General features: G+C 39.8%; 1 protein-coding gene across 1 annotated transcript in view; it reads right to left on the bottom strand.

Annotated features, from left to right (window-relative positions):
- Positions 1-12,678, bottom strand: part of PCNX1 (pecanex 1) — a 145,337-nt gene that overhangs the window by 58,676 nt on the left and 73,983 nt on the right. Inside the window, exon 9 of the mRNA XM_042459931.1 lies at positions 3,887-4,071. Coding sequence (XP_042315865.1) covers positions 3,887-4,071 — 185 coding nt within the window. The remainder of the gene's footprint in view (positions 1-3,886; positions 4,072-12,678) is intronic.

Here is a 12,678-nt window from a genome sequence, read left to right as displayed (position 1 = left end):
TTTTCAGAGTGTAATTCTTTTTCATACACTGGACTCTCAGACAGCAGAAGTAGAAACTTGCCAAATCACAAAAAGTGCTAAAATTTTGATTAAAAGAATTAAAAGGGTAACAACTAGGCAGACATAATTCCTCAAACATAAAAGTACAGGGCGATCAACTGGATGTACCTGCAACCTCCACCATTCAACAAAACAAGAAATATGCCTTGGCTTCTTCTTCTACTTTAGCTGTATATTGTATGTCCAAGAAATCATATGAAAAGCAGGATGAGGAAAGCATGAAAATTGGAAGAAGGAACATCAACAATCTAATATATACAAATAATACCACAATATTAGCAGAATATCAAAGATATGGGAAGATGATTAAAGAAGGTCAAGGCAGGAAATGCAAAGGCAGGTTTACAGCTTAAAATCAAGAAAACAAAAAATTATGACCACAGACGATCTACATAATGTTAAACTAGATGGTGAAGAGATCAAAATAATTCAAGATTTTCTATACCTGGGCTCAATCATCAATCAGAACAGAGACTTTAGTCAAGAAATCAGAAGACTAGGACTTGGAAGGACAGCTATGAAGGAACTAGACAAGATTTTAAGTGTAAAGAGATACAATTAAATGCCAAAGTTAGACTGTTCACGCCATCGAATTTCCCATTTCTATCAATGGCTGTAAAAGCTGGACAGTGAAGAAAATGAATAGAAAAAGAACTCATTTGAGATGTGGTGCTGGAGCAGAGTTCTGAGAATACTATGGATCATAAAAAGACCAATGGATGGATTATAGAGCAGATTAGGCCCAAACTCTTCCCGGAAGCAAAAATGACTAAGCTGAGGTTGTTGTATTATGACCATATCATAAAAAGTAAGGATTCACTAGAGAAGACTATAATGCTTGGTAAGATGGAGACAACAGGAAAAGAGGAACATGGCATTCCAGATGGATAGACTCAATAAGAGAAGCCACAGCCATGATCTTCAGCAGTTGAGCAGGGTGGTTGAGGAACGGAGACTTGGAGATCTCTTATTCATACGATCATCATCAATCAAAGTCGACTGGAAGGCAATTAACCACAACAAAATGTTCTGGCTTGGGAGTCCCTAAGAGGAACACAATGGCCCCATACAGACAGGCCAAAATAAGGCTGCTTTGGGTCACTTTGAAGGTATCCTGTTTAAATGATGCATGTGTACTAGGAGTCTGGGAGCTGCGCCAAAGCTGTGCTCCAGTCCTTAGGACTGGATTGTGGCTTTGGTGTGGCTTCCTAAGAGTCCGGAAGCATACCTCCAAAGTGACCCGAAGTAGCTTTATTTTGGGCTGTCTATATGGGGCCAATGTAATACTCAATTCTGCAATATTTCAGTAGAACACTAAATGGCACCTGACTGCATTACAAATTGTACTATCAGCCTTTCTATAGTTTTCCTTTCTAAAACACCCTGCCTTTATGAACAAAACATACACAAAGAATTCAAAACAGCCTCAAACGTATTGGCTTCCTTAACAACTGATTTAATTCTTTAATACTGAACCACAAAATTGAGAGGATCCAGTAATATTTTGCTGAAGAGATAATTGGCAGTACATCTATCTATTCAGACAGCACTGTTTGAAAATGGTGAAAAAATGAATCAAGAGTTCTGAATGTGAAAGTTGACCTTCTATTCAGTCTTTCAGGGATGGAAGGGAGCCAAACATATTAGTCAGAAAAACAACTAAAATGGCCCCAAAACTTAGGGGTGTATGTCAGATATGGCCAAATCCCAAGGCAAATTGGGTAGATTTGGGATTTGTCTGAAATGAATTTAAAAGTCTCTTAATCACTCCAGAATAAACCTACTTCCTTCAAAATCTTCATGAGTTATCAGGAGGGACACAGAAACAGACATCCTATCTCCAGAAATTGCTAATTTTCCTTCTAGCTTTAGACATAAGGAAAACACCACTGTGTGAAAGTAGATGGGAGAAGAGGGGAGAACAATTTTGTGACTGAGAGATCTAGGTTCCAATGATGGAAAAACTTTACCACTGCTCATCTTTGTAATTCCAACTGAAGTACTTGTTAACAGGAAGTAATATGGAAGAAACTTATCAGGGGCAGCAATGCCTTTCTCCTGCATTTTGCAGCTGTATGTCTGCATCAGCAGTGTAGAAGTACTCTATGGACAGCTTTATCTGACAGCTCAACATTAACTGCAAGATAACTCTGCTCTGTTCATGGATGACTATTCACTGGATAGCTGCTACTGAGACCAACGGCTACTCAAGCAGAGATGTGGAGTTATCCAGAAAGTTTTTATCAAATAAAATACTGTTTTCTTCTCAGTCATGAGATGACAATACTCCATTCCAATGTTTTATTTTTCCACAAGGAGAGATGAGGGAAAGGGTTAACAAATCAGAAAAAAAATACCTGGAATACATAAATAATCTGTGGATGTTGGTTTTTGTTTTGTTTTTAGTTGTCAAATAAGCAAGTAAGACATGTGGATCTTTAGAATCAAGATATTTCTGGAGTAGGCCAGAGCAAAATAATCTTTTCTTGATTGCTCTAGATCAGGGGTTCTCAACCTGTGGGTCGCAATCCCTTTGTGGGTCAAACGACCCTTTCACGGGGGTTGCCTAAGACCATCGGAAAACACATATTTCCGATGGTCTTAGGAACCGAGACACCGCAATTTTATAGTTGGGGGTCACCACAACATGAGGAACTGTATTAAAGGGCTGTGGCATTAAGAAGGTTGAGAACCGCTGCTCTAGATCATAATGCTTAAATTAGATCCAAGATTGATTTTATATATATGTTGAGCTTGCAGATGTTTTCCTCCTGTTAAAAGAGAGGAAACCAGCAAGCAATAACTGTTTTCCTATAGCTTAAAATATTAATAGGATTCTGCATAAAAGATCTGACAATTGTGGAAGTCACCCAATTTCACATTTTGCACAAAAGTATAACAGTCCAACATTAAACACTTTGCAATATTACTCATGTGGTAAATGGCAATAAAGTATTATTAATTCAAAAACAAGTAAAATTAGACTAATTTTTCAACATCCTACTGTTTCAGTTATGAAAATATAGTATCACACACCGAACATCTGTTTTTCTACTTCCTCAAAGCCAAATGTAATTTCCTATTACAGAAATTGGACATTTGAGCCAAAATACAAAACAGTTACAAGTCTATAAATAACTGGAAGGTAGTAATTTACAATTGTAGTCTTCAATACAAAAGTGTCTGAATACAACAACATTTTAAATTACTGGCTCTCTGGATATTCATGTTGAAGACTAAGCCATATAATTTTATACTAATGTGTGAGGCAACCACCACCTACTGTCTCACAGACTTGATAAGATTATGTTCTTCCACTAGTGCAATGGACACCACTGGCAGACTAATTTAGACCTCCCTCTTAAGTCCCCTGTATCCCACACAAATGGGTCCTGGAATGTTCTACAAACCTCTGGAGACTATTTGGGGGAAATGGAGGACACTGCAACCTAACAGGGAGGGCCGATCCAAACTCTGGCTGCATAAAGCTACTTTTGTAACACCAGTTTTAGCTTCATCAGAGCTGTTAAAAACATCACACTAAGTTGATGCATAGTATCTTGAGATATTTTGATATGACTCAAACAAAATCAATGAAGACTTAATACAGCATCTTCAGTGATTCACTTCTAGGATAATAGTTTAGCTGATGAGGTGTGGCAAAAAAAGGAAAGAAAGAAAAAGGACTGCAAGTGATTCGCTGTAAGAAACATACTTCCATCATTCCAAAATGATGCTAAGACTAAGAATATTACAGTGCATTATAAAGCATACATTTACAGCATTAACACTTTCATTTCACCAAGGTTATATAAGGCCCGCGTACCAAGTTCATCGTGCAAACTGCTGCTGCCAACAGCAGATGCATTGTCATGTGATGCTTCTAAGTGGATACTCCCATTTCTCACCAGCAAGGAGGCACTAGCACTGAGCACAGCGGCCTGGGAGTGGGGGCGGGACTGGACTTTGACTTGGGTTGTGGACTGGTGACCTTGCTGAACATCTTGAAGGCTACGAAAGAACATGGATGGTGGAGACATTACAGGGAAGAACACAGAAACAAGAGCTAGAAACCAGAGTTAGTACTTTTAGTGTTAGGGGTTTTTTTATATTTTAAAAAAAGTTACAATAGTATACCATATTGAATGAGCCAGTGTATATGAAAAGCATGTCACAACACATCCAGGATATTAACAGTATGACCAAACAGTGTGCACACACACGCCAGCATTACTTCAACATAACTTCTGCCCCACAAAGTCCCTTCCTTAGCAGCATTCAAGAGTGTACAATTGTTTTATTGTGTCAAAAGAATCTTGTGGGGAAAGGATATTTCTTTAGCAAGTAACATTTGCCCTTCTCTTGCTAACAAACTGCAAACTTCACTCTTTCATGCAAGTTCAAAGCCAAACTCTGGGAACAGTGTAGGTAGTAAATGGTTGATAAGTGACAAAATTGACAGTTGGGAAATATTTTAATTAAAACTACCTGAAAATGCCACAAAGATATATTTTAGTTTGGTATTAAAGCTCTACTTATATCATAGACACACTATAGGCAAATCAAGCTTCATTCCGTAACACCAGCTGCTCTGTAAAATAAATGGGGTAATTGTGGGGTCAATATATAAATAAAAGACTATAAAGCAGGTTACAATGCAAGATATTATGCTAATTGTATTATGTATTTTAGGAAGAACTTTTCATTAAATATCCCTTTAACTAACATTTCTTTTTGACTTTCCAATAGCACAAGTCTATGTGTATTTGACCATGACTAAAACCTAGTGAATTCATTGGGGTTTCTCACATGTAAATAAGTACAGTCACCTCTCCACATTCACAGGGGTTGGGGTGGAAGATCCCTGTGAAAGTGGAAAACCGCAAATATGTTTGCCTTTCCTAAACATAAATGAAGAATCTTCTCCCACCTAAAGCACCACCCATAACTCTCTTTGCAACCTTGCAACACATAGCCTCCCCCACATTTCCAAAGTGCTTCCACTTTCAATCTGATATTAACAACTACCACTGCACAGGATCCACCTTCTCTCTTCCCTTGCTCCTACCATTCCCTCCCAGCCAGACAAAAGCAATACTGTATGTTTCCCACTTTGACAAACTTTGCATTCTCCTCATGTCCAAAGTCCTTTCCTTTGAACCGAGCATTTGAAGCCACCACCAGAGAAGATTCAACTTCTCTCCTCTCCTCCTCTCCGCCCCCCACCAGCCAGTCAAAAGCAACATTGTACCTCTCCCTGCTTTGCCCAACTTTGCATCCCCCCATTTCCAAAGTCCTTCCACTCTCAATCCAATGTTTGTAGCGATTACCACAAAGGGAAGGTAGGGTGTTGTTTTTGTTTGGCTGGGAGAGAGGGGGAGGGGGGGAAGAAGCTGGATTTTTCCCTGATGGTGGCTGCAAACATCAGATTCAGAGGGAAGGACTTTGGGGATTAGGAGGATGCAAAGCTTGGCAATGCAAGGGAATGCAGATTTGCTTTTGACTGGCTGGGAGGAGGGAGAGAAGGAGGGGAGAGAAGCTGGATCTTCCCTTGTGGAGGCTGCAAGCATTGGATTCAAAAGGAAGAACTTTAGAAATGAGGAGGATGCAAAGTGGGGAACATACCGTGATGCGACTTGCTGGGAGGAAGGGTGGAAAGAAAGGTGGTGAAGAGATCAACCTTGTTAAGCAGCAGCTACAAAGTCAGGAATAATCAAAACTACACATCTGAAACTCACAAATGTGGAGGGCCAACTCTATATGATTACAGCAGAGGTGAAAATTGCGCTACACAATTCCCATCTAAAATGATCAATGGACGAAAAAAATTACACATTTCTCATGATGTTCTTCACCCTGAAATGTGTTAAGAATTTTTCAAGAGATCAAGGCAGTAATGCTCAATTACTTAAATACTATCCAAAATCCATCAGGGTGGTTCTGATGACACAACTGCTTCTGTTAGTGGAAGAATAACAGAGTTAGAAGAGACTACAAGGGCCATCCAGTCTAACCTCCACCCATGGAGGAATACATAATCAAAGCATTCATGACAGATGGCCATCCAGCCTCTGTTGAAAAACCTCAAAAGAAGGGGACTCCATGACACTTTGGAGGCAACGTATTCCGCTGTCGAACCTCTTTTTCTGTCAGGAAATTTTTCCTAATGTTTAGGTCGAATCTCTTTTCCTATAGTTTGAATCCATTGCTCTGTATCCTATTCTACAAAGCAGCAGAAAACAAGCTTTCTCCATCCTTAACATGACATCTCTTCAAATATTTAAACACAGTTATCATGTCACCTCTTAACATTCTCTTTTCTGGGCTAAACATACCCGGCTCTCTAAGCCTCTCCTCATAGGGCATGGTTTCCAGACCTTTCAACATTTTGGTTGCCTTCCTCTGACATGCTCCAGCTTGTCGATATTGTCAAATTTGGTGGTGCCCAGAATTCAAAATGATGGTGCACAGAAGTGGACTCAGTATTCCAGGTGAGGTCTGGTCAAAGCAGTAACTATTATTTCCCTTGTTGTAGACACTACACTCCTATTGATGCAGCCTAAAATCATGCTAGCTTTTTTTAGCTGTTGTATCACAGTGTTGTAAAGGGTCAGTTACCCCTCATGCCTGCAAACTTTTCTGTGTCCTCAAACTCTGCTCTGAGAGGCTGGAGGACTCTGTAGAACACATTTGAGGATACAAGGAACGCTGCAGAGATGGATGTAGTCCTTTATTATTTCAATTTATATTCTGCTTTTCTATTTATGTTTCAGGACTGGCTTGTTCTTGCAGTCTGAACTTGTGTATTGCAAGCTCACTATTTCTTGTACATCAGGTTATTTTCTAACTATTTAAAAAATAATGCTAATTATATGCAAATAATCCTTCTTACATTTTTTGTGCAGTAAACAAAATTACATTTTTGTAAAATACATTATACTGTACATGGAAAACGTCATAAGCTTTAAAAAATTGATCTAAGTTTTCTAGTCAGCAGATTGTTAAGTCCATTATTAATGCTAAGAGAAAAACATAAAAATGACTATACATTTACACCTCCTTTTTCGCAGGAGATCCGTTCTGGAACCCCTCGTGAAAACAGAGTTTCGCTTATATTAAAACCCCATTTGATTGAATATAGGTATGGGGGCGTGCACCGTGGCCCATTCATTCGACCTCCGTTTGTCCATTGTGTATAAGCGAGGGATGTGAGTCTGAAGACCATGAGAACGAATGGAGGACTGTATACTAATTGTAAGACTAAGATGTATGCCTGTATTTTTTTAATGATATCAGATGTGCGGCCCCAGCATTTTATTTCTGAATGTGCCAGTGTTGGTACCACAATTGCATCCCCTGAAATTGTTTCCTTCTTGCCTGGAACTGTGTGGACTGCAGCCAACAGTTTTTGGACCAGCACCAGTCCAAGGACCACTACTTTGAAAACTACTGAGTTATACTACTTGATGAACAACACAACCTCAAAGAGAGAGTTTAAAGAACAGAAGGAACACTCTCCATTTAACACTGTCCTACTATACTATTCCAACATACTTCACCTTCTTAGTAACTAACAAGAAACAGAACTGCCTGCCTTATAGTGGTGTCGCCAGTGGGGTGTGGGGGGTGCAGACTGCACTGGGTGACACCCCAGAAGATGTGATACCCAGTTGCCCCCCTCCCACCTTGGTATTCTTGCCTCAAATCAGTGCATGAGTGAGGGAGCGTGCCCAGCCTCCCCTCTCTGCTGCATGCCACTCTACATGAGTATAATAGCCCGCGGTAGGGGGTGGGTTTGGCACAGTCTCTACCTTGCCTGCCCTACACACAAGTAGAATGATGCTTGGCAGGGAGTTGAGAGATGCCCTTTTGGCCCTGCCCCTAGAAGCCCTGCCCAGAAACCCCACCACCCGCACCGGGTGACACCCTGGGAAGTGGCAACATTGCCGACTTATACAGCTCATATAACTGAAGTAATATTTTAAGCAAAAATGTACGCCATTGGTGGAAATAATTTTTGTAGTTTCCCTTCCTTTTACAAATCAATATTCTTCATCTGGTTCACACATCTAGCTGGCAATTTTCTTTGCATTACAGAGATACAGGTGGATATTCCTTGTCACCAACATGCACCAAAATAGCACTATTAAAAAAGAACTGCAGGAAAATTGTATGTATGCATCCCAATGAGTACACCCTTCCCCTTGTTCTTGAGAGGATCTGTGCAACAGCAAAGAACTGTGAGAAATTAGTGTCTTCTTCACTTATTTTAGGTTTGTGGTCAAGGAAAAAGTAAAGTCAGCCCTCTGTTTTTATGAGGGACCCCCCGCCCCCGCAAAAATGGAAACTCACAAATATTCAAGCCCTATATGCTTGAATAGAGGCACGTGCCCGCAAGCAGCTGGAGGTGGCGCACCCCCTCCGTTTGCACCTTGCGAGTAAGCAAGGCTTGCAGATCTGAAGTCCGCGCAAACAGAGGGGCAACTGTACATTCACTACTCTCTAAGATGACTGTTCGCTGTACCCATGTAAACTGGCTTCCAATGTGCTACATCACTGTTTGACTAATATTTTCATTTTATGAACAAGTTACACAAAACTGCACAATATAAATTCAGATTACCAATTTCAGTTCTATGAAAATGTCAATGCTGTTTTCCTGACAGCCAACTGTAAAAATACTATTTTACTTTTCAAAACTTTCTTCTCAATTTCATCACACTAAGTACAACATGCTCAACTAGGGTAGAATAAGATAGATTCCTAGTAAAATGGCATGGGTGTCATGTTTCAGTATAGCAAAATGGATTGTTAAACTAACCAACAGAACTTGTTTTAATGACACAGCCTGTGCAGAAAAATGGGACAGCACACTGCAGCCTGATTTGTCAAAAGGGATAGCCAGATTTCTAGTTTGTGCATCTACAAGTGGATGTTTGTACATGACTCGTTGCATTAACCAGATTCACACTTAGAACTGTATTAGAAGCAGAAGAGAGCTTTTTACTCTTTAGCCAACCAATCCAACCAATCATTGTTACCTATAAATAGCTTACCTATAAAGAGTTGTCATCTCAAATAGATGCAACAGCCAGGAGTGCTTGGTATCAACTTCAGTTGATACTGTTAGGAAATAAAGCCTAAAGGAAAATGTCCAGATGTGACAATGTGGCAAAATGGTCACGTATTGCTTGTTAACCTGGGAACTGGTTGCAGCTGGAACTCATGTCAGCAGCTGGAAGTACAAAGTCATTGTGTGCCAGAGAGCACGTAGTGCTAATTTAAATATCCAGTGTCATTCTGGAAGAAGGACAATAATTCAGGTGGCACAGGAAATGATGACAGCAAGAGGCTGGGCAAAGTGGCCACATGGTTTAAATGTATGGTATATAAAATCCAGATCTCTACTGTACAGTGTGGGTTTGTGTTGGTGGTGATATAGCTATTGTTAGTGTGTTCCTTTCTAATCAGCAACTCTAAGAAATAAAGTGCCTATTCAGAGATAAACCAGACTCCAGTTTGCTTTCATCTACAGCTGGATTCTTGGCAAGCTCAAAGGCTGCAGGTTGTTTCATCCTAACGCAGGCTTCTGGAGATACTCTGCGCGCTCAATTCTGCTACAACAGATACACCAACTGCGGCCCTACCTGGACCAAAAGGACCTTGAAGTAGTGGTACATGCATTGGTAATCTCTCATTTAGATTTCTGTAATGCACTCTACATGGGGCTACCCTTGTTCCAAGTTTGGAAGCTCCAGTTGGTTCAAAATGCGGCAGCTACATTGGTCACCGGTATATCTAGGTCTGACCATGTAACACCTGTGTTAAAATCTCTTCACTGGCTGCCAATTAGCTTCTGGGCCCAATACAAGGTGTTGGTTATTACCTTTAAAGCCCTACATGACTCGGGTCTGAGTTACTTGAGGGAATGCCTCTCCCTACAAAATCCGCCCTGCACTCTCAGAACATCCGGGAAGAATTTACTAGATTACAATAAGACTAGGAAAATTATGACTTCCCACAGAGCTTTTGCACCTGCGGCTCCTAAATAGCTTACCGGAAGAGATCTGTCTAATTACCACCTTAGACGCTTTTAAAAAGGCACTTAAGACGGATCTCTTCAGGCGGGCTTACCCACCCAACTTTATACAGGAGATCATGAAATGAGATGTTTCACTTCTAGACTATGATTGTGTGATTATCAGTCAACTAGATAGTAACCTATTATTATTATTATTGTTGTTGTTGTTGTTGTTGTTGTTGTTGTTGTTATCCTTTATTTATGAAGCGCTGTAAATTTACACAGCGCTGTACATGCAATCTTTTTAGTTAGACAGTTCCCTGCCCTCAGGCTTACAATCTAAAAAGACATGACACAGAAGGAGAAGGGAGTGGTGGAGGGAAAGGGTAAGAGGTCCAGCAGTTCCTCTCAACCTCCGAGGCCTGGACCAAGGCAGATGGACTGAAGGGAGGGCTTGGCTTCAAAATGGAAGGTTAATCATTATCCAGGGAAAATACATAGCAATACAGAAAATGGATCGATGAACAGTCAACAACAGAACATCAGATAGTAAGCGACAATTATGCGATGCCTGGGAATAAAATAACCTAGTTATTTTATTGAATTACTATTAATGTTACTATTTTATTGACTGTAATTTGTATAGGTATTGTATTATTTTACTGATGTAATCCTGCCTCAATCTGCAGGGAGAGGTGGGAAATATAAATAAAAACATTATGATTCTATTATTCTATTATTATTATTATTATTATTATTAGAAATATCATAAAATATTTAACACTTGAAAGAATAAGAGACTTATGAAATACACAGGGTTAAATATCAGTTTCCTCAAGCCAACATAATACAGAAGCACTTCCTATCATTGCTACTTTCCAAATCCCTTTGGAAAATCACATGTGAGGAGGGGGGACTACAAAATGTTTCTGTTTCTGGAATAAGGAATGTTAACAAACAGATAAAAATAAGGCAAGGAAATTTACAAAATGAATACTCTGCAGTGTCAAGCTTTGGATAGTAGAATTTGTGGATGGAGAATCCATGGATATGGAGGGCTGACTGTATAAGCTAAAAATTAAAGATTTCTGAGTCATTTATAAGTTAAGGTTGAATAATTATTCTGTTTTTGTGTGCCCCCTCAAGCTGCCTGTTGATTTATGGCAATTTCATGCATTTCAAAGGCTTTTCTTAACTATTACTATTTAGGTTAACTATGCTCAGAATGGTGTGAGTAAACACAGTAAGTGTAATATGCTATTGATGAATATTTGCAGTTTGATTATCATTTAGGGCTCAATTTTCCAAGGCAGATGCACAGATAAATATTGTTATGCAATAGATAGACCAGTAAGCAGAGAGTTAGCTTGAATGACTCAGAAAAAAAAATTAATGTTCAGTAATTTTGCAGCATCCACTTATCTGCTTTCCTGTTTGTTAAGTGAGAATATCTTCCTATTTAGCTAGGAAATTAGCTGGACTTTAGATCGCTCTCAAAGACCAATGAGTCACCATGTTAGACAGCGTTATCTGGATACAGATCTCAAATAAATGGAAATAAGATTCCCTCTCTCTTCCTCCACAACATGGCTGGACTCTACTGTCTGTCTTTTCCCATGCTGAATCATAGATTCATAGAGTTGGAAGAGACTACAAGGGCCATCCTATCCACACCTCTGCCATGCAGGAACACACCATCAAAGCACCCCTGTGTTCCACTGTCAAATACTGACAAGAAGTTCTTCCTAATGCTGAGGTGGAATCTCTTTTCCTGTAGTTTGAATCCATTGTTCTGGGTCCTATTCTCTGGAGCAGCAGAAAACAAACTTGCTCTAGCCTCAATATGACACCCCTTCAAATACTTAAACAGGGCTATCATATCATCTCTTAAACATCTCTTTTCCAGGTTAAACATAACTAGCTCCCTAAAATCAATACCCACCCACAGCAAATTTGGAAACATGGAACATCCATGGCAGTAGAAATAACTTTCTAATAAGTAATGAAAATAAGCAATCACCTTCTTTGGAAATAGGTCAAGGAACTGATTTAGATAATCCTATCTATACATACATACATTTTTTAAAAGTGAAATGCCACTTCCTAGTGTAAAACCATACAGTCGGCCCTCTGTTCTCGCGGAACTTCCCGCGAAAACAGAGACTCACATTTATTCAAGTCCCATAGGCTTGAATGGGGCGTGCAACCGCACGCAGGACGTGCCCCATTGAGGATAATGGAGGTCGCCCCTTCGTCTATAATCAAGAACGCGGATCTCAAGTTTGCGAGAATGGAGGGGCAACTGTATTTGCTGTGTGTCTTCAAATTCACTTCTGACATATAGTGACTCTAAGACACACCTATCATGGGGGTTTCTTGGCAAGATTGATTCAGAGGTTCTTTGTCATAGCTTTCCTCTTAATCTGAGAGAGTATGACTTGCCCAAGGTCAACCAGTGGGTTTTTATGGCCAAGTAGGGATTTCACCCCAGTCTCTCAGAGTCCTAATCCAACACACAAACTTCTATATCATACTGGCTGGCAAGAAACAAATAAACAAACCAAAAACCTATACTACACTGGTAAAATTAATGTAAA

The sequence above is a fragment of the Sceloporus undulatus genome, chromosome 1 (genome assembly GCF_019175285.1).
Source record: "Sceloporus undulatus isolate JIND9_A2432 ecotype Alabama chromosome 1, SceUnd_v1.1, whole genome shotgun sequence".
In the NCBI taxonomy this organism is placed as follows: domain Eukaryota; kingdom Metazoa; phylum Chordata; class Lepidosauria; order Squamata; family Phrynosomatidae; genus Sceloporus; species Sceloporus undulatus.
Note: the sequence above shows the minus strand (reverse complement) of the source record. Positions and strands in the feature narration are given on the sequence as shown.